General features: G+C 47.1%; 1 protein-coding gene across 2 annotated transcripts in view; it reads right to left on the bottom strand.

The window, feature by feature from the left end:
• DNAH10 (dynein axonemal heavy chain 10) overlaps positions 1–27,164 on the bottom strand; it is a 2,445,728-nt gene that overhangs the window by 1,773,164 nt on the left and 645,400 nt on the right. For both annotated transcript variants that reach the window (XM_078667623.1, XM_078667624.1), the window contains 2 exons: positions 14,813–14,964; positions 957–1,121 (listed from right to left, as the gene is read on the bottom strand). In XM_078667623.1, the coding sequence (XP_078523749.1) occupies positions 957–1,121; positions 14,813–14,964 (317 nt within the window). The remainder of the gene's footprint in view (positions 1–956; positions 1,122–14,812; positions 14,965–27,164) is intronic.

Below are 27,164 nucleotides of genomic sequence, written 5' to 3'. Positions count from 1 at the left end.
AGCTGAAACAGTAATGTGTTTGAAGCAACATAAAAGGAAAGGAAGAATGAACAGCACATATCTCTCCTAATAAAACCAAATGAAGTGGCACAATCACATGACCACTAGTGATCAAAAATGAATGTTTTCAGAAGGACATTAAGCAAAATGGCGTTTGACAAAAGTGTGTACTTACGGACAAAACAAGGATAGGTCATAATGCACATAAAAAATAACAATAATCCATTTTTTTTACAGTGCATCATATACAATTTTGCAGCCTCAAGAGTTATTATTAACCAATTCAGTGGTGTTTCCGGGATTCGAATATGTTAAGTGTAAGTCACAGAAGATGTCTCTGGCAGGTCTGGAACTTAAAGACCCATCTTGCTGGTACCAATATCTGTTAATGGCCATTATGATGTTGGGAAACATATTTTCTTTCAATTCAAACCAGAATGAACTAGAATGACTTTGCAGAAAACCTCAGGGGTCCTATTACCTGAGGGATAAGCAGCTCCACTTATTTGGCTGCAACAGTGGAAATAAGGGTGAATCAATGATGCATGAGGAAATTGTGAAGAAAAAAGGGCAACTATCTGCATCAATACGCCTTGTTTGTGTCAGTTCCCACAAGAATGTCAATATGAAATAAGGGTACATCTGAAGGTCAGCTAAGAAGGCGGAGGCATACTTCAAAGAATACCCCATAGTTTGGGCAGGAGTGATATCACTTTTTAAAAATTCTACACTTACAGTTTGAAGCAACTATAATGAAACCCATAACATGTTGAGAAAAAAGGTTAATTTGTGTTTCTGTTTAAATTAAATTATACATGTACAAGAACCGAGATTACCTTTCTGGACCTCAGGGACATGTTAAAATTATTTAAATTACCAGACTTCTAAAATATTGTATAATATGAACTTCACTGTTCCAACAAAAATGTTCACATAAAGTTAATATCCAGACCTACCAGGGAGCTCATTTCTGAGTTCTGCATGCATGAACTTAAACAGGTTGGCAGATTCAATCGATTCCAATTTGTTGTTGATATCCTGTGCGTTCTTCTGGATCTGGTGAACAAGTGATTCAAACTTTACAACTCCCTGGGTGCAGCGGGTAATGTAATCCCCAATACCTTAGAGAAAAAAAAATAATGATATACCTTGACGTAGTTGTCCAGCAGTATGTTTACAGGCTTAATGCAGAAAATCGCAATAAGAACAAAGATATGACATCTAAATTATCAGACCTGGAAGCACAATTAGCTGAAGCAACATTACAATCAAAAAATAACATTGAGTTGCTTAGAGCACAATTGGTGGAACTACAAGCTGGACTTAGGAAAACGCTAAGAGAAAGATATGCAGTAAAATTACATAAATACAAATTAGATCAATACAAAGGTGGCGATTGCATCGGAAAAATATTGGCCTTTAAAACTGCAGATAGAAAAGCGAAAACTAGAATAAAGGAAATAATTGGATCAGATTCAGTGATATTTGGGCAAGAGGATCAAATTCTAAATCAATTTGTTAAATTTTACCAACACTTATATACCCCAGAGGAGTTACCGAATAAAACAGAGATTGAAAAATATCTTGATCAATATCTAGGTCCATCGCGAGCACTAAACCACGAAGTAATTCAACAACTAAACTCTAACATTACTACTGAGGAGATTAAACTGGCTATCGACCATCTACCCTTAGGTAAGGCGGTTGGTGAGGATTGTATACCAGGTGAATTCTATAAACTTTGCTACCAAGAGCTGGCTCCATTACTACAAAAAGTTATTAACTCAATTATTGTTTCTAAACAGGCACCTTCTTCATGGAAACTCGCTAAAATTATATTCTTTCTGAAAAAGGGAAAACCGGAAAAAGAGTGTGGTTCGTATCGGCCCATATCTCTACTTAACTCTGATGTGAAAACTTTTGCTAAAATACTAGCTAATCGGTTAGCGCCTCATATGCCGGACATAGTTAATCCCCAACAGCATGGCTTTGTGGTTGGTAGAGATATCACTTTGCATGTTAATACCTCAATAACCGCTTTGGATGTAGCAGAAACTACTAACACCCCACTCGGTATGATAATGTTAGATGCTGAAAAAGCATTTGACCGAGTGGGGTGGGAGTATTTGTGGACAGTATTAAGTAAAATGGGTATAAATGGCTCCTACCTAGATTGGGTTAAGTCAATCTATGATGAACCACGGGCCGTGATCAGCTATGGAGGTACAGATTCTGATAATTTTAAGATAGCAAGAGGGACAAGACAGGGATGCCCCCTCTCCCCATTATTATTTGCTTTATCTTTAGAACCCTTTTTAAATGCTTTAAACGACCAAATCAATATAATACCAGCCCAACATGGGGATATAACCCTTAAATTAACTGCTTTCGCGGATGATATTGCAATATATACATCGGATGTTTGTAAAGCTATGCCCGCAATCATAGAAGAAGCACACAAATATGGGAAAATCTCTGGGTATAAATTAAATGTTAACAAAACCCAAATTATACTCAACTATACTCCGGCTATATCTACTTATAAAATCTGCAAAGAAGCCGTATATTTAGGTATAAAGCTTACGGCTAAAGTGGAGAAAATTGTGGTACTAAATTATGGGTCATTTCTTAAAGAAACTGCTGCGAGTTTCAAAAAATGGCATAAGATACCTTTGAGTTTGCTAGGGAGATTAAATCTGATTAAGATGAAAATCTTACCCAAGCTACTTTATTTGTGTAGAGCCATTCCGTTACAACCTAATAAGCTTTTTTTAGGAAGTTGGATGGCATCTGTAGTAGCTTTATCTGGGGGTATAAAAAGGCACGAAGGGCGGTAAAATTTCTAACATTACCAATCTCTAAAGGGGGACTTACTTTTCCGGATTTTAATTTTTACTTTTTAGCTACTTTTCTTTTGCGCATTAGGAGCTTATTAAAAAACACTCCATCTTTATTTTTTCATCAATACATGCTGGGGGATGATGCCAACCAATTTCTATTACGGGTCCATGATCCTAACTACTTTAAAAGAGTAAAATTTAAGACTGCTAAACATGCTATAAGAATTTGGGACAAAATTCTGCACATTAGTAATAGTTCATTCTACAACACTGAACTTAGATTATGGAACAATCCTGGCCTTCCCGGTATATTTTCGGATGGTTTGGGTAATCGGTGGATAAGACAAGATATAAACACACTAGGAGACCTGTATGGCACTAATGGTTTGATGGATTTTGAGAATTTAAAAATCACAAACGGGCTCACGGATGATATGCACTTTAAATACAGACAACTGAGAGATTTTTTTTGTAATAAATTGAAAATAACGGAAGTCAAACAATCTGATATTCTTGAGGGTATTTACTCAGAAAAAACTAAATCACTAATTAAATGGGGATATCAATGGCTTATTAAGGAGAAGGGAGAAAATACAACTCAAATCGCAGCCAAATGGTCTCGCAGATTAAATCAAAATATCAATTCAGTACAGATAGGAAGTGCCTTAACCCATTTAAATGATATAGATCACTCTTCTAATCTGAAAATGCAACTATATAGGACAATCACGGAACTGTATTATACGCCACAAAGAATATCTAGCTGGGCACAAGGTAATTCTTTGTCAGATAAATCTAGGTGTGCAAAATGTAATACTGTCGCGGCTGGAATTGAACATATGCTATTCTCCTGTCCTGCACTTTTCGATTTTTGGAATTGCATATCTTATTATCTTCAATTTAATCAAATAAATTCACCGGATTTTACAGCACAAATGGTTTTGTTAGATATTCAAGATAGGAATTGTCCCAATAAGGATCTTTTAACGATTTTACTAGCATGTGCTAGACTAACTATAGCTAGGGTCTGGGTATCTAAAGAACCCCCAAAGGTTGCAGATTGGCTATTATTGGTGTATGAAATTAGAACTATGGAGTTTTCTTTAGCTAAACTTAGAGGTCCAAAAGCTCTTTTGAGAAAAGAAAGGATATGGAAGAACTTCTTTGGAGGCCAAGAAATGTGATTAGGCCTAGTCTGGTCTTTCTGCTTTAGTAGTTTATTACTTTAATAGTAGAGCCAATGTGAAGTTTGATTTACAGATTATTTGTTATTGTTTCCATTCCTCAATTTTATTTGTTGTTTATATCAACTGTATTTGTATGCTAAGTATGGAATTGAATTGTAATGAATCTTGTCACTTCTTGCAAACAATAAAAATGTTTAAAAAAAAAAAAAAAAAAAAAAAGATATACCTTGACGTAGAGCTTAGTCAACAATGCTTGCTTTAAGGCTACTTCCTTACATATTAACAAAGTGTTATACGTTGCAACTGGATCTAATGTGAGAATATGCCAAGTAAAGGGAGGGAGCTAATTTGAATATAAACAACACATGTCAGGAATCAGAGCAACACAATATCCAATGGCTAAAAACTAGTTTGAAGATAGCTTAGGTCTTCCATGAGTAGTGGCTCATTTTTAATATGTCCTATGTTATTTAAATATAACAAGCCTCAATTTCTGTGCAGGGAGATTTTGCACACAATTCATAAAGGTATTATCAAACAATCATAGCTACTTCAATAAGTCGATTATTTCTATCCACGTAGGGAACAACTTTTGGCTAATTCACATACCTTTCCAATGACCCATGCTTTGAGTATTGCCAAGTATATATGAAAAGATTACTTTAGCTTATTTGAGTAATCCAACGCATGTGTATTTTACAAATTGGAAAGTTTGAAATGTCACCTAAAATATCATCAGTGCCTAAATCCACCTTATGTATTTTAAATTTATTGGCGTGCTTCTACTTGCTTTTCCCCTAACATATGCTAGGACAATTTGTGTATATTTTAGGTCTCTTATAAGTTGACGTTGTGGCTTTTGGTAAAGAAACTAGGGTCTACTACACTGAGGAAATACAAAGAAATTACTACAGGTTCTTCATCAGTGCTTTTTTATATTATTATTATTATTATTCTTATTATGGAATTTGGTTAAGCGCGCGGCTACCCCCACCGGGGGGTGTCCTGGCGCTGTGGACAGAAACGGTAGTGATCAAGGCGGCTAGTAGTAGGAGAACAGGTATGTTTTCAATTTGGACCTGAAGAGGGGTTCTAATTCAATGAGTCTGAGGTCAAGAGGTAGGGAGTTCCACAGCTTAGCAGTGACGACTGCGAAAGCTCTACCTCCTCTTCTAGAGCGAAGAAAGCGGGGCGGTAGTAGGAGACGGAGGTGGTTGGATCTAAGAGAGCGGACTGATTGGACCTGCTTCAATCTGTCTCTGAGATAACCTGGCCCAAACCCATTGAGTGCTCTGAAGGCCAGGATCAGGGCTTTGAACTGGATAGGCTGTGAGATCTGAAGTAAATGCACGTTCTTTAGGTACGGGGAGATGGAGTGACGGTAGGGGACATGACAGATCAGTCTTGCTGCCGCGTTCTGGACAATCTGTAGTCGATGGCGTAAGTATGCAGGCGCCCCTACATACAGACTATTGGAGTAGTCCAAGTGTGAAGTGATGAGGGCGTGCACGACAGTTCTCATCGAGTCCCTAGACAGATAGGGGGGAGATTTTTTTAATCATTTTTAATTTGCCAAAACAGGCAGATGTAGCCTTTTGGATTTGTATCTTGCATGAGAGTTCATTGTCAAAATGAAACCCAAGGTTACAGGCAGAGTTGGCGGGGATGTGGAGTGGGTTCAGCTCAGTCAGCCACCATGCGGAAGGCAGCAGAGGGGTTTTCAGATTAACAAATAGCACCTCAGTTTTCTCGGTGTTCAGTTTTAATGTATTAGATGTCATCCATTGAACAATGTTGGTGAGGCAAGATTTGAAATTAACGAGTCCTTTGTCAGAGTGGTCTCTAAAGGAAAAAATAAGCTGAGTATCATCAGCGTAAGAGACCACTCTGACACCACAGTCCTCAACCACTTTTGCCAATGTCGACATGTAAAGATTAAAAAAGTAGAGGGCTGAGGGCCGACCCCTGGGGGACTCCACAGTCCAGGGGCTTCTTATCTTTTGACAAGTAGGGGCGACACCATACCTGTTGCGTTCTACCAGACAGGAATGATTTTATCCAAGCCAGTGGAGTGCCCTGGATTCCTAGGTCACGCAACCTTTTCAGTAGTATGGAGTGGGTCATGGTGTCGAAAGCCGCGGACAGATCGAGGAGCACCAACATGGCCACCTCATCTCTGTCCACGCTCTCTCTTATGGTCTCTGATACTTCCAGAAGGGCCGTCTCTGTGCTATATCCGGATCTAAATCTGGATTGAGAGTCATGCAAGAGGGCGTTGGATTCCAGGTGGTCAGCCAATTGCTCCTGTACTACTTTTTCCAGAATTTTGGCAGGTTTAGGGAGGAGAGAGATGGGTCGGTAGTTGCTAAGTACCGACGGGTCAGCATCCGCTTTCTTCAGAATGGGGATTAGCATTGCCTGTTTCCATTCCGACGGGAATTGGCCAGAGGAGAGTGATGTATTCCAAATGGAAATTAAGGGGGTGGTGATAAGTGGGCTCAGCTGCGTGAATATTTGAGCTGGGACAGGATCTAGGGGAGAGCCAGATTTACATTTTTGCATTCTGTGTTGGACAGAGTCTCTTACGATAGAATCAAATGCTCCAAATGTGGAGGTGTAGGCCGGTGGAGGGGGTAGGACTGATATTGCCTCACTAAGTCCTTTAGATGGAGTAAAAGAGGAAAATATATCCACTATTTTGTGATGAAAAAACTGTGATAGGTCATCACAGAGTTCTTGACTCGGAGAGGAGAGACGGGTAAGTGCTGAAGGCTTAGTAAAGTCTTTCACGATTTGAAAGAGGGTTTTGGCCGAGTTGTCAGCGGAGTTGATCTTGTTGGAGAAGTATTCCTTCATAGTGACTTGTTTTAACTTGTGAAACCTTTTTAGCGCAGCTCTATATATATTTTTTTCGATAGAGTCGTAAGTGCGTCGCCATTGGCGCTCAAGTTTTTTGCATTTGCTTTTTTCCATACGGAGCTCCGGGGAAAACCATGGGGCGGAGGGCTTTGCTCTGGCAGATGAGAGGGGGAATAAGGGGGCGATCGTATTAATCGCTGTGATTAGAGTGGAATTAAGTTTTTCCACATCTGCATCTATATCCTTAGTCAGGTGCCACTCCATGTTAGAGAGTAGTAGTTCAAGGGCGTCATAGGTGACTTTGTGCCATTTCCTGCCCAGGTTAGGTTTTACACTATTCATGAATACTGGGGGGGGGATAGATAGGGTGAAAGGGATGAGTGAGTGATCAAACCAGGCCAGTGGGCACGGAGTCAGAGTAGAGAGTGTTGATAGGCTCGAGAAGATCAAGTCTAGGGTGTGGCCTGCCGTATGGGTGGGACTATGAACTCCAAGGTCCAAGTTTATTCCTGCTAGTGTTTCTACAAGGGACCTCGCTTTTGGACAGGAAGGATCATCCACATGTAGGTTGACGTCACCTAAGATGGTAAAATGCGGGTGTTTAAGGGAGAGGTCCGCCAGGATGGCCAATAATATTCACATCCATTAAACATACTCTCATTCACTATGACACCCTAGTAATGCTCAAATTAAGCAATGTTTCCATTAATTGCATATGTATACCATAGATGTTCTTCGATTTGTGCAAAAGTGATTAAGTAATTTCTGATTGTCAATCATGTTTAATGCATGAACAGATTTGTACTTTTTCCTGCAGAAAGTGAGACTTATTCCTGGTAAGAATATGGGGAGTCGGCACTTTATTTCACTCACTTTATTGAGACAGATATTTTTAGTTTGTGCACACCCAACAGTAAATTAAGGGAGAGTTCAATAGTATGTGGTATTACTGAGCAGTAAGGAGAGACATGTCTAAACACAACTATTTGTAGACAAAACTCCTATTCTTTCTCTGGGAATGCCCTAAAGAACAAGTTACTTACCTTCGGTAACGCTTTTTCTGGTAGATACTATATCTGCCTGTGGATTCCTCACCTTGTGAATACCCCCTGCGTCAGCAACATTCGGAAATTCTTTTTGTAGCCTCGCGCCGACGTGGACTCCTGACGTCATAGAGACACGACCTCGCTCGCGACTCCGCTGACGTCACTGACGCCTATAATAGGCCCACGCCGGCGTGATGACATCAGTTCCGCCCTTTTTTCCGTGCCATCGAGGCACACGGACGGACCAATGACAGTAGAAATATACAAGTATACACAGTACACAATAATCAAGGCAAAACACACAGTGTTAAGCAAAAGCAGGAAAGCAATTGGAACATTTCCTTGACAACAAAATATATATATAATACATTACAGTAACTCTGGCATAGAAGAGTGGACAACGGGGAGGCGGGTGGGTCAGTGAGGAATCCACAGGCAGATATAGTATCTACCAGAAAAAGCGTTACCGAAGGTAAGTAACTTGTTCTTCTGATAGATACATCTGCCGTGTGGATTCCTCACCTTGTGAATAGAGTCCCACAGCAGTCCCCACTCCCGGAGGAGGGTGTCCACTCTTCTAAACCAGGAAATCCTGAAGGACAGAGCGCGCAAAGTGACCCTCCCTCCTCACTTCGGAATCCAAGCAGTAATGCTTCGCGAAAGTGTGGAGGGAAGACCAAGTTGCCGCTCTACAAATATCCTCAACAGGCACACCTCTAGCCAATGCTGAGGTCGAAGACTTAGCTCTAGTTGAATGAGCCCTTATACCCTCAGGTGGTTCCTTACCGGCCAAAGAGTAGCAGATCTTTATGCAGAGGACAATCCATCTCGATAAAGTTCTCTTATGGACCGCCCTTCCTTTCTTGCAGCCAGCAAATCCAACGAAGAGCTGGTCTTCCAAGCGAAAGTCCTTGGATCTGTCCAAGTAAAAGGACACCGCCCTCTTAGGGTCCAGACGGTGCAGCCTCTTAGAAGGGTGAGGGGGAGGATAGAAGGTAGGAAGGGTAATGGACTGTCCTAGGTGAAAGGGAGTTACCACCTTAGGCAGAAAAGCAGCCCTGGTCCTAAGAACCATTCGATCAGCATGAATGGTCAGGAATGGGGGCTTGGAACTAAGAGCTTGAAGCTCACTAACCCTCCTTGCCGAGGTTATTGCAACCAGGAAGACTGACTTAAGGGTAAGAAGCCTCATGGGACATTTGTGGAGAGGCTCAAAGGGAGCACCCATCAAAAAGGTCAATACAAGATTCAAATCCCACTGAGGCACAATGAAAGGTGAAGGAGGGAACATATTAGTAAGACCCTTCAAAAACCTTAAGACCACAGGAGACTTAGAAAGAGAAGGCTGGTCAGGCAAGCAGAGAAAAGCCGACAGCGCCGACAGGTAACCCTTTACCGTGGCAACCGCAAGACCCTACCGCGCCAAAGAAAGGGCAAATTGGAGAACATTAGACAAATGGGCCTTCAAAGGATCAACAGACCTTTCCCCACACCACGTGACAAATTTCGACCATCTATAAGAATAGATGGACTTAGTGGAGTCACGCCTGGCTGACAAGATGACATCCACAACGTCAGGCGGAAGGGAAAAGGAAATCAGGTTGCCCCGTTCAATCTCCAGGCATGAAGGTGCAATGTCTGGAGGTGGGGGTGTAGAACCTGCCCCTCCATCAGAGAGAGGAGGTCTGCCCTGAGAGGGAGACGGAGCGGCGGGTGAGAGGAGAGGTGGAGTAGATCTGTATACCACACCCTTCTTGGCCAATCCGGGGCGACCAATATGACTTGGGCCGGGTCTTGGCGAATCTTCCTCAGAACCCGAGGAATCAAGGGTATGGGGGGAAACGCGTAAAGGAGTTGACCTCTCCAACTCAACTGAAACGCGTCCCCCAAGGCTCCTTGCATCGGATACTGGAGACTGCAGAACGACAGGCAGTGCGCATTCTCGTGAGTGGCGAACAGGTCCACCCGAGGAGTCCCCCACATCCGAAAGATGTCGTGAACCACCTCCGGGTGAAGCCTCCACTCGTGGTCGGCAGAGAACTGCCGACTGAGACTGTCCGCACGAACGTTCAACACACTGGCCAGATGATTCGCCATCAGACAAACCTGATGGTCCTGAACCCAGGACCAGAGACGCAGAGCCTCTCTGCAGAGACACTGCGACCCTACCCCTCCCTGCTTGTTGACGTACCACATCGCGGTCGTGTTGTCCGTCAGGACTTGAACAGACTGACCGCGAAGGGAAGGGAGGAAGGCCTTGAGCGCCAAACGTATCGCCCGCAATTCCAGAAGGTTGATGTGAAGCAACCTTTCCTCTGGAGACCAAAGGCCCTTGACCTCCAGATCCCCCAGATGAGCACCCCACCCGAGAGTGGATGCATCCGTTATCACCGTGGCCACCGATGGGGGAAGTTGAAAAGGCTTTCCTTGGGACAGATTGCCTTCCACGCCCCACCAAGACAGATCCGCTGCAGCTTCTCTGGAGATCCTCACTGACTCCCTGAGATCTCCGCTGTGCTGATACCACTGCTTGCGGAGGCACCACTGGAGCGCCCTCATGTGCCAGCGTGCATGGTTGACCAACAGAATGCATGAAGCCATCAGACCGAGCAGGCGAAGGACCTTCAGGACTGGAACGACCGCTCCATTGTAAAACAAAGGAATCATCTCCCGTATGTCGCGAATCCTTTGAGGGGGAGGGAATGCACGACATACGGTTGTGTCCAGTACCGCACCTATGAACAGGTTGCGCTGGGAGGGCACCAGGTGAGACTTGGGTACATTTATTGAAAAACCCAACCTGTACAACAACTGGGTTGTCTCTCGCAAATGATGGAGCACTCTCTCTGACGACTCCGCTTTGATCAGCCAGTAGTCCAAATAAGGGAATACTGGAATCCCTGATCTCCTGAGATGCGCCGCCACCACTGCCATCACCTTGGTGAAGACTCGAGGCGCAGTAGTAAGTCCAAACGGAAGGACCGCAAACTGGTAGTGCTGCGATCCCACCGTAAAACGGAGATACCTCCTGTGCGACTTCAGGATTGGGATGTGAAAGTAAGCATCCTGCAAGTCGAGCGACACCATCCAGTCTTCTTCTTGCAGCGCTTGAAGAACCTGAGCAAGGGTGAGCATCTTGAATTTCTCCTGCTTCAGATAGAGATTCAAGATCCTGAGATCCAGGATTGGACGAAGCCTGCCATCCTTCTTCGGAATCAGGAAATACCGGGAGTAGCATCCCTGACCCCTTTCCTGCTCTGGGACCACCTCTATCGCACCCTTTCTTATCAGAGTCAAAACTTCCTCTTGCAGAAGAGACAGATGCTCCTCGGAGCAATACCCTTGGCAAGGAGGGAAATTGGGAGGGAATTCCCGAAAGGGAAGGGCATACCCATTTTCTACAAGATTGAGAACCCAAAGATCTGACGTAACCGATTCCCAATCCTGTAGAAAATGGGTAAGCCGACCCCCAACCGGACCCACATGATCCTGAATGTCGGATCTAGGGCTGCTTCTCAGGGGCAGGGGGGTTGGAGGAAGTGGAGGAGGAAGAGACCTGACGTCCACGAGGACGCACTCTTTGCTTTCCCCTGTATGACCTGTACAAAGAGTTTTGCTGCTGCTGTTGTTGCTGCTGCTGCTGCTGGCCCTGCCGGAAATTCCGAAAGGAAGAGCGGCCAAAACCCCTGAATCTTCTGCCAGTTGAAGAGCCTCTCACTTGAAGACCCAAGGATTTAGCAGTCGCCCTGCTATCTTTAAACCTCTCAAGGGCCGCATCAGCCTTCTTCCCAAAGAGGCCTGAACCATCGAAAGGAAGATCTAATAATGTCGCCTGAACATCAGCCGAAAAGTCAGAAGATTTCAACCAGGCAGACCTCCTAGTAGCGACAGCAGTGCCCATAATGCGCGCCACAGAGTCTACAGTATCCAAACCGCTCTGAATGACCTGGCGAGCCGCTGCCTGAGCGTCAGAGATGACTTCCTCAAAATCCTTCCTGCTGTCATCAGGAACTTTTGGAACAAGAACACGCAAAGAGTCCATCAGAGCGTGTAAATATCTTCCCATCAAGCAAGTGGCATTTGATGACTTCAATGCCATACTGGCAGAGGAGAAGGACTTCTTTGCCACCTGATCCTGCTTCTTTGCTTCCTTCTCAAAAGGAACCTGAGGGAAAGCACTAACGTTCTTTTTGGAGCATGCAGCCTGAATGACCAAACTCTCCGGTGAAGGATGAGAGGTTAAAAAGGCAGGATCCTCAGGGGCAACCCTGTATCTTCTGGCTACACTTTTAGAGACAGCTGGAGCCGACAAAGGTTTTTTCCACACCTCTAGAATGGGCTCTGTCAGAGCATCATTGAAAGGAAGAAGAGGTTCCACCACTGGACTCGGAGAATGCAATACTTCAGTCAGAATATTAGATTTGAATTCTGCTATAGGCAAAGTCAACTTAAGGAGACTGGCAGCCTTCCTCATAATTAAATGATAGGGTTGAACGTCCTTAGAAGGAGTGCTAGAACCGGAGGGTAACTCCCACTCTGGAGAGAAATCCAGGCTTCCTGCTTCTGCCAAATCCTCAAAAGCATCTTCATCCAATTCACCCTCTTCAACGTCAGATTGTGAATCCAAAAACCTCCTTTCTTCCAGAAGGCGTTGAGCCTCCCTTCTGGATCTCATCTTGACTCGTTTTGCTATCGGATCCACCACCGGCTCCGACGGATTCGGAATCGACGTCGGGATCGAATCCGAAGGCTCAGAGGGATGTGTTCGAGGACGACTCGGAGCAGACGAAGCCGGAACCGGCGTCGACGGCTTCGGTGGAGCCGGAAAATGCCACTGCGGCGTCGGAGCCGGCATGTAAGGCATAAACGGAGCTGGAGGGTAGGAGTGAGGGACTCCTAAGCTAAAAGCCAAAGGACCCATGGGACCCGAAGGTGCACCAGAGGGGTACCACGCCCTCGAAAAGACTCCGTACATTGCGTTGAGAAACGCAGAAGGGTCCTGGCCTGGGGCAGGAAATGGTGGATGAAAACCTTCAGGTCTGTCTTGAGGAGCGTTCGGATTCGGCTCACCTAAGGGCGCGGAACCCCCATCCTCACGAGGCTCCTCCTCATCTCGGACCGGGGACGGCGCCGGAGATGGACTCGGAGCCGGATTCGGAGTCGGAGACGGAGCCGGAGACGGCGCCCGTGACTCAGAAGGGTAGGCCTCACCTTCAGGTTCTGGATCCGAAACATCAACGGTCACCACCTTCGAACGTACCTTCTTCGGTGACCTCGACCTCGATCCCGACTCCTTACCAGAACGACGTCGGGACTCATGTCTCCTCTTCTTATGTTTCCTCTTTTTTGAAACACGATCAGAAGCCGACTTCGAAGACGACCTTCCTCGAGATCCAGACCTCGACCTCGATCTTGACTTCGACCTCGCCCTTCGAGAACGAGACCTCGACGATTTCTCCTTTCCAGCTTTCATCTTAGCCACCAGGAGCTTCGCCTCTCTCTCCCTCAGGGCCTTCGGGTTCATCTTCTTACACGAAGAGCAGTCTTCCACATCATGGTCCGAGCTCAAGCACCAGATGCAGTCGCTGTGTGGGTCGGTAATGGACATCATTTTGCCGCATTCTCTACATGGCTTGAAGCCGGTCTTTTTCGAAGACATTGTCGAAGAGACAGGATACAGAGAAGCAGAAAATGGCAACAATATAGACAACAAAGTATCCGTTGGCTACAGAGATTCCCGATAACCGTTAGCGTCGACGACGCGGAAAAAAGGGAACTGATGTCATCACGCCGGCGTGGGCCTATTATAGGCGTCGGTGACGTCAGCGGAGTCGCGAGCGAGGTCGTGTCTCTATGACGTCAGGAGTCCACGTCGGCGCGAGGCTACAAAAAGAATTTCCGAATGTTGCTGACGCAGGGGGTATTCACAAGGTGAGGAATCCACACGGCAGATGTATCTATCAGAAATCTGGAACTATCTGCCTACCCACATCAGGACTAATCCCTCCTTCATGATCTTCAAGAGACATCTAAAAGAATTTCACCTCAACCGTCACCTCTTTGCCTCTGGACAATGAACAGGATCTATGGGACCCCCAGTACTCTTTACTCTAATCATTGTCCCCTAATGTCTATGCTTCTATTCATATTATGCTGCTCTAATGCCATGTCTCTATTCATGCTTTGCTGCTTGAATGTTTATGGTTCTGTTCATGTTCTGCTGTTGTGAAGCACTCTAAAACCCTTCGGGTCTTGTAAGCGCTATATAAAACTCCAAAAATAAAATAGAATACAGCCTCAGCATGCATCAACAAAAAAGGCACCAAGAATTTTAAAAGTATAAGCTTGTAGATCATGCATCTTAGAATCAAATTGCTGATCACATCAAGTAAAAGAGTAACCACACCCGCATATGGTGCCCTGTCTCTATCCTCTTTTAAAATTCTATAACCCTGTGTCAGGGGACACCTATATTACTACACAGAATATACTGTGTAAGAGAGTTCTTTCTTTTGTTTAAAAAAAAAATGCTTAGCAAGCATTTTTGAGACCTTGATTTATTGTAGATTCGTGCTGCTACCGTAGCTCTGTGTGGTTAGACCATCCACAATTCACGTAAATGAAGAAACCACTATGGTAATACTTGCCATTAAAAGTTAAAATACTGTTTTGAAATGAGAATAAGTATTTTAACTTGCACAACATAATACGACTGGAAATGTGATGGTGGTAAGATCAATGTAATAGAAAGTAAAAAAAATAGGTAACTGCACACACACTTTAATAGTTTAAATATTTAAAACCTGCACAACTATGTTCATCATTAACCTTATTTAGATAACAAGTTCAACATTTACTCCTGTTTTATATTATTTTGTACCTAAGGAGTTCCAGTTCAGTCTTTTGTGCCCAGAGCGAAACACTTTAGTGAGATCCAGTATATGGTCTTCAAGAAGCTGTGTCTCTGCATCGTTCAACAAATGCCTCAGTTTATCGTATTCAGATATCATATGATTTATTCCATATGTGAATCTGAAAAAAAAACAGGTAGAACCTGTAGTGTAAAACATACTCTTTACAGTAAAGAGGAAATTGCAGGGAAAGCGAAGAAAAAGATGGAGGTAAATCAGGAGAGAAAGAAGGAACCCAATACTAAAGAAAACTGATACCAGGCCTGCTCTGGTAAAGGAGACAAGAAAGACTACAAATATTAATTTCCACAGTCAAAGTGCACCACCTGCTATCAGACACAAAATGTTACAAGAAACCCTAGACTAATCCCCGTATGGTAGGTCAGGAGACATTTCAGAAGAAAGTATTACAATATACTAATCTAATAGATGAACTTGAGTATACATATATTATCACCAGTTATACAGTTCTTACCTAAAATCATCACATTTCCCAATAACCCACCAGGTAAATGGATTGCAGTAAGCATAAACTCACATTTTTGTTTTAAAAAAAATACATCTACATACATTAACCCATTGCTGGGCATCTGAACAAGGCCCTAAACACATATAAGAAGAAGGAACCTCTGAAAATATTTACAACCTATACCTTGGAAATCGACCTATCAATTTGTAACATGGGATGTGGATTCATTACCTAACACGTGCCCTGATTTTGACATAGGGGTACAAAAGGGGGTGGTGATGGACGGAGCATCTGAACTAATCAAACACTCACACCCAGTCAGCAGATCTAGGTTTAATCCATCACCGTTCTGGCTGAAAACGGCTGAAATGCCAGAAACCGATCCTAGGAAGTTTGTTTCCGGATCAGGGAAGGCATGGCTTGGCAGTTCGGGCTGGACTGTTCCCATGAGGCACAGGGTCAGACTGATTTGCATACAGCCATGTCTGAACTGGGGTGGCAGAGTGGGCTGAGGAACGGTGATGGATTAAACCCAGATCTTTTGACTGGGTGTGAGTGTTTGAAAGGTTCAGATGCTCCGTCCATCACCACCCCCTTTTGTACCGCTCTGATTTTGACATAGGCATAGAAGCCATTAGATACATCCTTCAGGGAGAACATCTGAAAAAACTGATATATTCTAAGATGCTCTGGGAAATGATTCTTTGTGTTTAAACAATATTTTTCTTTAAAAATATACATCATTCACTAAAAAATGAGGCCCTTCTGAGCAGATTATTTTGCCACAAACAATGCACACTTTACAAGAAGCTGGTAGGAAGTAGACAATTAGTTATATGAAGAAGATAATGTTCATGCTCTGGCTACAGTAAGTGTGCTAAAAATTTAGATTGGTCCTGATGGAAGCTTTGAAGATATCTACTAAAACCTCAACAACAATCAATTCAATTTGATGTTTACTTATGATAGCCATGCAGAGATTTATTATTCGAACAGAACATTATTTACGCCAGGTAGAAACTATCCTCCAAAGACAAAGGACTGCAACAAATAAAAATCTGCATAAAGTGCACCAGTGAATGCTACTGACAGAGTCAAGCAAAGAGGGTACCCACTAGAAGTGATCAAAACAGCTCACAGCAAAACAAAAACAGAGAAATTGGAAATGATTATTTTTCAAAAAAAGACACAAATCGAATGCTCAATCAAATACGGAGAAAGAGTGGGACATTCTATGAAGTGACATATATTTAAAAGAGCACACTAATGTACAGTATTGAATTACCTAAAAGATCACCTGTAAAGCTGTAATTGTCAATGTATTTCAGAATGCCTAACCTAAACTTGTGTGTACATAATGTGCTGCTCATGGCCTTCAACTGTGAGGAGCAGGTGTTGAACTCTGGGCCTGCACTGATATTGATATATTAATCCACAGCAGATGGTCTTTAGCTGTGTGCAGCAGGATTGAGTACTATGTCTGAGCAAAAACCACGCTTTGTACCCAGTTGCCAAGTGACCCAGGCCCTAGCCTCAATGACTAATAAAGCTCTGCCATCTTCATCACTTTCCTTCTTGTCCAGCAGTTGACTGACAGCAGACTTTGCATTTTTAGATTATTCAACACTGCAATAATGATTTCAACATCACTAAATATGCCACCATCAGGATAAAGACCTTGACTAATTAAAATTGGCAAGCCTAGAACTCCTGTGTGTTTTATCAAAGTTTTCTTTTGTTGGTACATAGTTACACAGTGTTGGTTGTCCATAGGCTTGATGTCAATTGTGAGGAGATATTTTGGGCCTCATTTCAAGTTTGGCGGTCTGTGGACTGCCGTAACAGCAGTGGCGATCCGACTGCCGTATTACAAGTTGGTCGGATTGCCTTTGCGAAGACCATGGCTGAACCGCTGAGACAGGCAGCAGACCCCCGATTGACGGTCCGTGATCAGGGAAAGGCAGCCACCATAGGGCGGTACAGGGGACCTGCACCACCGTCTGCATTTTCTCGAGCTGACCATGGCAGTCCAACTGCCTACTTCAAGCTGGCGGACATGAAGGATTTGTGGGACACCCCCGCGCCGCACGGCCACCAGCTGCTGCGTGTGCCCCCTCGCTGTGCCTAGCTGCCTCGCTGCCGACTGACCCTGCTGCCGTCCGTCTCGTTTCCTCTTTTCAATCATTTGTGCCTGTTTTTATTTGCTAATCTCTTCCCCGTGTTAAGCTTGTTTTTCCCAATCATTTGTGCTTGTCTGCCTTGTTTAATCTTTTTCCCCTGTTAAGCTTGTTTTTCCCAATCATTTGTGCTTGTCTGCCTTGTTTAATCTTTTCCCCCTGTTAAGCTTGTTTTTCCCAATCATTTGTGCTTGTCTGCCTTGTTTAATCTTTTTCCCCTGTTAAGCTTGTTTTTCCCAATCATTTGTGCTTGTCTGCCTTGTTTAATCTTTTTCCCCTGTTAAGCTTGTTTTTCCCAATCATTTGTGCTTGTCTGCCTATTTTTTAGTCTTTTTTCCCGTGTTAGCGTAATTTGTGTCCATCTTTAATCGCTGCCCGCTCTGTTTCCCGCCTCCCTCGCCGCCCCCGCTTCCCGCCACTACCGCCGACCCCGCCCCTTTTTGCCTTCTGTTCCCTCCCCGCTCCCGCCTCCCAGCTGCTCCGCCCACCCGCGCACTTCGCCTTATATGGCGACCGTGCGAACGCGCAGCGGTGACGCGCAGCGGGCGCGCCGAAGGTGCGCCAAAGGTAAGCCCGTCTGCGCCCGTCCGCGACCGGATCGCGACCGGATCGCGACCAGCGCCTGGACCCCTGGCCCCCACCGACGGAAGCCGACCCAACGAACCTACACCACCGCCGATCTCATCACACTCAACACCGGCCGCATCCCAGGATGTCATCAAGCCGCCCCGAAGCACACCCACGGACCCTTCAGCTGCCACGCCTGCAAGTTCACCTGCATCCGGGCACACCATGCACCAGCACCCGCCAAACCGAACACCACCAGCAGCCACCTCAAGTGCATCCTGCTCAACACCCGCTCCGTCCACAGACACGCCGTAGAACTCTGGAACCTCCTCGACACCACCGCCCCTGACGTTGCCTTCCTCACCGAGACCTGGATGAACGCCTCCTCAGCTAACCGACATCGCCATCGCCATCCCGGAGGGCTACAAGATCATCCGGAGGGACCGCACCGCCAACCAGACGGGAGGAGGCATCGCCATCATCCACAAAGACACCATCCGCATCGCGACCAACACCGACGACACCCTAACCACCGCTGAACACCTGCACTTCCAGATCCACACCAACCCGAAGACCACCCTCAGAGGCACCCTGATCTACCGACCCCCGGGGCCACGCACACAATTCAGCGAGGACATCGCCGACTTCGTCAGCCCGCATGCCCTCCCCTCCGCCGACTACATCCTCCTGGGGGACCTCAACTTCCACCTGGAGAACAACAACGACCGCAACACCACCACCCTGCTGGACAACCTCGCCAACCTCGGACTCAAGCAACTGGTGACCACCCCCACCCACTACGCCGGACACACACTCGACGCCGTCTTCTCATCCAGCAACGACATCACCTTCAGCCACGCAACAGGACTCCACTGGACGGATCACAGCTGCGTCCACTTCACCTTCAAGAGATCGACGATCCACCACTACCAGCAACAGGTTGCCCGAAGAAGCTGGAACAAGATCACAGCCGACCAGCTCACCGCTTCCCTGAGCCAGCACCCTCCGGCCAGCTCAGCGAACCCCAGCCAGGCCGCCGACAACCTCACGAAGTGGATCAGCAACTGCGCGGACGAACTCGCCCCACTGAGAACCCCACCCAGCAGACCCTGCAGCAGAAAAACACCATGGTTCACCGACGAACTAAAGAGCTCCAAGAAGAACTGCCGAGCCCTCGAGAAAGCCTGGAGAAGGGAGCCAACCACGGACAACATGACCACCCTCAAGCTCGCCACCCGTAAACACCACCAGCTGATCCGCGCCACCAAGAAAAATACATACAAGGACCGGCTGGACAACAACGCACACAACTGCAAGGAACTCTTCAACATCGTGAAAGAGCTCTCCAACCCCAACGCCGGAAGCAATGACATCACCCCGTCGCAAGACCTCTGCAACTCCCTCGCCTCCTACTTCCACAACAAGATCGCGGACATACACAACAGCTTCAGCAACCAACCTACGCAAGCCACAACCGCAACAACGCCACCCACCACCATCCTCCGCACCTGGACTCCGATCAACACCGAAGACACCATCCGCACAATGAACTCCATCCATTCCGGATCTCCAACTGACCCCTGCCCTCACCACGTCTTCAACAAGGCCGACGCTGTCATCGCACCCCACCTGCGGGACATCATCAACACTTCCTTCGACACCGCCACCTTCCCTGAGAGCTGGAAGCACGCCGATCTCAGCGCTCTTCTCAAGAAACCCACAGCAGACCCCACCGACCTCAAGAACTACCGTCCCATCTCGCTCCTCCCGTTCCCGGCCAAAGTCATCGAGAAGACCGTCAACAATCAGCTGGCAGCCTTCCTCGAGACGAACGGATCCCTCGACCCCTCACAGTCTGGCTTCCGGGCGAACCACAGCACCGAGACCGCCCTCATCGCTGCCACCGATGACATACGAACTCTGATGGACAACGGAGAAACAGCGGCCCTCATCCTCCTAGACCTCTCCGCGGCCTTCGACACCGTCTGCCACCGCACACTAGTACAGCGCCTTGGCAACATCGGAATCCAGGACAAGGCACTGGAATGGATCACCTCCTTCCTCGACGGAAGAACACAGAGAGTCCGCCTACCACCGTACAAGTCAGAGGCCACCGAAGTCATCTGCGGCGTCCCTCAAGGATCCTCACTGAGCCCCACCCTCTTCAACGTCTACATGAGCCCCCTCGAGGCCATCGCACGCCAACACAACCTCAACATAATCTCCTACGCCGACGACACCCAGCTGATCCTCTCCCTGACCAACGACCCCGCCACCGCCAGAGCCAACCTGCACGAAGGGATGAGAGAGGTAGCCGAATGGATGACGACCAGCCGCCTGAAACTGAACTCGGACAAGACGGAGGTCCTCATCCTGGGCTTCTCGCCCTCCGCCTGGGACGACTCCTGGTGGCCCCCCGCCCTGGGCACCGCACCCAAACCGACGGACCACGCTCGTAACCTGGGCTTCATCCTGGACTCCTCCCTCTCCATGACCAGACAAGTAAACGCCGTCTCCTCGTCTTGCTTCAACACCCTGCGCATGCTACGCAAGATCTTCCGGTGGATCCCCACCGACACGAGGAAGACGGTCACCCAGGCCCTCGTCACCAGCCGACTGGACTACGGCAACGCCCTTTACGCCGGTACCACCGCCAAGCTCCAGAAGAGACTCCAGCGGATTCAGAATGCCTCGGCCAGACTCATCCTCGACATCCCCCGACGCAGCCACATCTCCGGACACCTGAGAGATCTGCATTGGCTCCCGGTCAACAAGAGAATCACCTTCCGTCTCCTCACCCACGCACACAAAGCCCTACACGACCAAGGCCCGAGCTACCTCAACAACCGGATCAACTTCTACACTCCCAGGCGCCCCCTCAGATCAACCAGCCACGCCCTCGCCGCCGTCCCCCGCATCCGAAGAGCAACAACAGGAGGAAGGTCCTTCTCCTACCTGGCCGCCAAGACCTGGAACTCACTCCCGACCGACCTACGCCTGACCCAAGACCACCTCTCCTTCAGGAAGAAGCTCAAGACCTGGCTGTTCGAGCAGTAACGGCACCCCCCCCCAACCCAGCGCCTTGAGACCCTACGGGTGAGTAGCGCGCTCTACAAATGACCTGATTGATTGATTGATTGAAGGATCTGGGATGCGTACTCACCCCTCTCTTGTTCTTAAGGCAGAGTCCGACATGGATCCCTTTCTTCAGATCCCTCCCTACACAACAGGATCTTCACCCTGAGGGTTACGACCCTGTTTGCGATGATTTACAGGTGAGTCCTTTTCGTCCCATATACCCATTGCCAGGACTGCCCACATATGGGCCAGACTCCAGCAATGGGTAGATGGCATTTTTCCACATATATTGTGCATATGTGTGCATCCAACACACATGCAGTTGAAATGCACACACAGGCATTGCTATATTTGGAATAATACCCACCACCGCCACAAGATCTCTGCATTCACACCGCCGGCACTGTGGTCAACTCACAATAGGCAGTCTTTAGACTGCCTGCGCTGTGGGCTACTGGTGGGTGCAGACACGGATCTTGGGCGGTCGGACAGCCAAACTCATAATTGGACCCTTTATGTCCTTACTGCTATCATATATGATATACTTGGGATGTCATCTAAAACATCATGTTTGGAGCTGAGTTAGGTTTGCACTGCTCACCGTAACTCACCAAACCAGAAGTGAACAGGCCTTTGGCCATGTGTATTGTATTCCAGACACAGGTCCTGTTCACCTTCCCTGCCCCCAGCCAAGGTCCTACACCCATGCCAGCTTCTCAGAAACAGCTGCAAACAGCTTCTGTCTGTGGGCTTCTGGCTCCTGCTACTTTGGTCTGCTGGTCTAGCTCTCATGTCTACAGTGCTCTTAGATCAAGCATGGCTGCATTGTGACATTATTATTTTGACATTTGTTTTTCAGCCTTTGGAAATCAGAGGGTGAGAGAACGGTAACGGTAACAATGAAAATTCTATTCTTAACTAAAAATCCAAGGGTTCTCTGAATCTGCAAGCATTTACACAAACCCTGTACCAAAAGTAGCACTTTACAAAAAAAGATTAGTGTAGAGTCTGCATATCTGGGGTCCCCTACCTCTTCTTTGGTGAATGAAGATGAGCCTACTCCCCCCTTATAAGTTCTACTATTTTTTTGAGTATACTGGCTTCGGTGTCTGACATCCTGTAATGCCCACCTCAAAAAATATTTTCAAATTCAACCAGCCAATCCGATCATCTGGATTTTCAGATACCAGAGGATCTGAAGATTATTGTCATAGGTGTCTCTATAGTTAATTCCTTCAACATAACATAACAAGTCTTTGGTATGCACATCTCACCAACTATTAAAAGGTTGTAGACTAAACCACAAAGGGCCTGATTATGACATTGGATTTGTGGCAGCCCGGTCACCACGCCACCACCCTGCTCCCACACTGCCAAACCTGTGTGAACACAGCCAACTAGATACAGGTTTTCTCATGTCTGGAGGGCGGTTCTTTGGTGGTGCCTTCGGCACCGCAATGGGAGCGCCAAAGGCAGTTCCTACACAGCATGGACTCTGCAGTTCATGCCATGCAGGAACTGGGGAGCAGACAGATAGGGGGCACATGTGGCAACCACATGCACATGGGGACACAGGGTGCCCTTTCCCCACGTCCAGCATTTCGCATGGCGGGCTCACTGCCATGAAAAGGCTGGAGGTGGGGAAAGTTGTAATATGATTGGCAGTGCCACAGCGGCACCGCCAATCATATTGCCTCCTCACAGCACTGCGCTACTGCCAGGGATCACAGATCCCTGGTGGTTGCGGTGGTCCCAGGGCATACCGACTGCCAAAGTTGTAATTCGTTGGTCAGACCGCTGGCGCGGCGTGACCGCCGCGCCACTGCAGGTTTTGCGGACTTATGTGGTAATTGTTTCTTGCATACTCGTCAAACTGAAAACCAAAAAAGGTCTTTAGGAAAGGAGAATTAAATAGAACTAGCCCGGATTTTAGTGAACTACTTCCCCCTCTCAGCAGACCGAAGAATTTTTGGGGTTTGTATATGACGTACAAACGCAGGAGTGATGGGGAGGTTGACGAACTCACAGAAAAGCAGACAAGTGAAACGGAGGTGAGCGACGCAGACCCAGCAGACGGTTAGACTAGCTGGGATTTGAGGTTGACCGGTGCAGATTCGGAGTGGGAGTGACAGCTTGAGATGCACATCCATCTGGAGGGGGAAGGTGCCCAGATGGAATTGAAGATAGAGGGCTAGGGAAAAGCTGGGTCAGAGGCTTCAAGTACAGCATAGGTTGCTCAGTGGTATACGGACAGCGGAAGGGCTGGCTAAAGTGGTACGTAAGACTATTGCGAAGGGGATGTGCTAGTGGATGACTGAAGACTAAGCAGGCCGAAGCTAAACGTGATATCTGTCGCTGCCTGTTATGTGTGGGTTGTTGGCTGAACAGCTGTGTAAACAGGACTCCTTTGAATTCTTTTTTAGGTCTCGGACTAGCGTCCCACGAAGTGGGCGGAGTCAGAGATTTAATGTTTTTGCAGTATGGGGGCTTGAACCTGCCCCTCTTCTCCATTGGCTGGCCTCGTAAATGCTGGCCAGCCATTGAAGGAGAGAGGCGTCACTCGGTTCAAGCCCCGTCTTTTTGCGATTCGGGGGCGTTTTTTTGCAGTTTTTTAGCCGTGACATCATCTGTCACTCAACTGCTAAAAACACGCCCCCGAATCGCAAAAATGACGGTGCTTTTGTTCTGGCATTTTGCCCTGACCGCTGCAGCAAGAAGTCGCCGAGTCCTGCGCCCATTGTTTTCGCCCTGCCCCCTTTTTCTTTCAATCCAGATTTCTCATTTCCTCTCTACTTTCACGTGCCCCCGAGCACCTACCCATCTCTCTCTGTTGCCCACACCCCTCAACTGCCCTCGTTGTTTGGCCTATGTTACCTTTCGTTTCGCCCCCTCTTTCCTTCGCACCCAGCTTGCCCTTCTCTCTCCCCACACCCACCCGTCCCTCTCTGTACTGCACAAGATGGCGGTGGTGGCTCTGCTCCATGTCTGACAGACAGTGCTGTACATTTGGTGCCTTAACCCCCCTCTTGGTTAACGCTGCCTCCCCAGCCATCCGAGACACCCCAGAATTCTAGAGAGCGTGGGGGGAGATCGCATATCACACACAGAGAATATTGCTCCGGAGGAAGCTGCAGCTGCAAAATGGCTGTTATACCAACTTGCAGATAAACGCAAGATCTGCTTTCCCACTCCTGAACAACCGACGGCTGTGCTGGGTGGTACTCACACCCTTCACGTCTGAGTACCAAGAGGCTGGAAACTGGCTATTTTCCAAAGTCTCTCAATCTGCCGTAAAACACAGAATACCCCCACACCTCCATAAAACCCCATTCTCTCCACCGATCTATTTCCTCAGCCAATACTTCACGTGCAATACGCATTACAGAACCGGCAGGGGATGCGCTGCAGAACATCAGCGGGCTGCAGAACGCCTGTCTAACTTCAAAGACCCTAAATCTGCCGACAAATACAAAATCAAACCCGCTGCCTTGCCTGCTACCCCTATGATATGTGCCCTCACCGACACTTTAATGATTAGCCCGCATTATTCAACGGATAGGGATAGTGGGCCGTTTGCAGAATATCTCGGGGCCGCAACCCGGTTTTTAGCCCACAAATCTCGTAATCTGTTGGCAGGTAGGAAGTGGAACCCACGCCACACCTCTAAATATGGGACGTCCACCCTCGGTCCTCCGGGAATAGCTGGCTATAAACACCGCCCCTAGGGTCCTTTGCTTCTTTCTGCGGGTTGCAAAACGGCCATTGACCCTCAAAGTGGGCCTGTCTTCTGACAACATTAAAACCTCAAACCTGCACCACCTAAAAAACCTTCTATCCCTCTGACCTGCCTCGCCCCCATTTCAGAGGATAGCTTCACGTCAGCTACCTCCCCAACAGGCCCCAGTAAGTCGATAAACACAAAACCAATTCCACACCCCGTTTGCAACACACGCCTCTCTGTGTGGCTAGTCTTGGTGAGCACAGGGCCCCTGTGGGCTGAAAACGCCTCTTCAGTCCCCAACACTCACAATGGCCATATTTACCCAAAGTATAGGGTCACTCCCGCCAGTGTTCTCTTGAGAATTTTTGGGACCCCGGGCCAGACATATGTTGGGCCCCTGTTCGGAGAAATCTTGTTTTTTCATGTTTCTGTTGCAACTTTCGAATTCGCCTCCCTTTTAGACGTTGCTAATTGCATACTTTCTTTTGTTATGATTGTCTTTGCTGACATGTATTCGCAGTTAATAAACGTTGATAAGTGTCAAGTGTTAGAATACCGATTCTCTGTGATGTTACATTTTGTCACAAACGAATATTAGTTCCGCGTATCTCATCACAGAACAATCCGCACCTTCATCCTTGCCGGCACGATTCGCAGCGTCTCAGAACAATCCGCACCTTCATCCTTGCCGGCACGGTTCGCAGCGTCTCAGAACAATCCGCACCTTCATCCTTGCCGGCACCGTTCGCACTGTGTATTGGAAAGTATACATTCTAGCTAGAAGAGCTTGTTTTAACTTTGGTGTACTTTTAGAAGGCCACAGAGTCCACAGAGAGGATTTCAAGGCAGGAAACAAACAGGGGATTTCTTAAAACACACACACACTACGAACGAACACCACGCAACATCCCAAGGTCCAGTTAATTGTGCTTGAAATTCTTCATCAACAGAATCATATAACATTACGACTGCAAACTAAGAAAGTATGGATTCACGTTTCCTGGTTAAAAAAAAACATGCATTTTAAAAGGGCATTTATTGAACACGTTTTTGATATAGTAGAGTCTGAAAGCGCAAACTGCAGCAAGAGGCGCTACTCGAAAACGGAAGTCACTATGAGTAGTCCCGTGAATACTATCACCCCTCCATACATATGTTTGTTTAAATCCCCAAACATAAAAAAACTGCACTGCATACTTTCAAAATGCTGGGAACTGCAGAAGACGATTGGCGGACTGCCACAGAGTGGTATTCATGGACACTCATGACCGTTCTCCAACTGATCATATCTCCTTAAGTCAGTGCGTGTTCATATTCAACTCATGCACTTTAATGATTCAGTGGTGGAAGGCGCAAACTAAGATAATGTTTTACAGAAAAAACAATATCCGGGTTTTTTCCTTATCAGAGGGCTGTCATAAAGATCTAATTTAAAAGGTTTTTTTTGCAGTTTTATACAGCGCGAATATGGCTCTAGAACTTCACAGCGCTTTCCCCGAGATCAGGATAATGGAACTCAATTTTTTAGGCACAGGGAATTACAAACAACGCGGAACAATCAGTCAAAGAGACGGCGTGCCCGAGGACAGTGCTATAGGACACCACCTCTCGCTCACTTACAGAAGTTTATTATATCAGCTGGCGCACTATGTGTGCGTGCGTGTTCGTGCGTGTGCATGCACACGTGATGTCATTGTCCAGCGATATGTTCAGAGCTGTAAGCACTTCCGAGCCCTTGTCCTCCAGGGGCCCGTTTTGAAGGTGGATCTTTACACCTGCACTTGGGCAGCCGGAGGTTATCTGATGAACCATGAGTGGCACTGACAGGAGCTGAATGCCCCAGTTGCCTTCCATTAGAAGCAGCGCGGGGATAGTCGGTGCCGGGGCGAAAGATGTCCCTGTGCAGGAGGTGAATGGTGAGTGGTGATGTAGGCGGTGCGGATTGAGTGGTAATGTAGGCGTTGCGGATTGAGTGGTGCTGTACGCGGTGGGGATTGAGTGGTGCTGTAGGCGTTGCGGGTTGAGTGGTGCTGTAGGCATTGCGGGTTGAGTGGTGCTGTAGGCGTTGCGGGTTGAGTGGTGCTGTAGGCGTTGCGGATTGAGTGGTGCTGTACGCGGTGGGGATTGAGTGGTGCTGTAGGCGTTGCGGGTTAAGTGGTGCTGTAGGCGTTGCGGGTTGAGTGGTGATGTAGGTGTTGCAGGTTGAGTGGTGATGTAGGCGTTGCGGGTTGAGTGGTGCTGTACACGATGGAGATTGAGTGGTGCTGTAGGCGTTGCGTATTGAATGGTGCTGTACGCGGTGGGGCTTG

The sequence above is a fragment of the Lissotriton helveticus genome, chromosome 11 (genome assembly GCF_964261635.1).
Source record: "Lissotriton helveticus chromosome 11, aLisHel1.1, whole genome shotgun sequence".
Lineage (NCBI taxonomy): Eukaryota > Metazoa > Chordata > Amphibia > Caudata > Salamandridae > Lissotriton > Lissotriton helveticus.
Note: the sequence above shows the minus strand (reverse complement) of the source record. Positions and strands in the feature narration are given on the sequence as shown.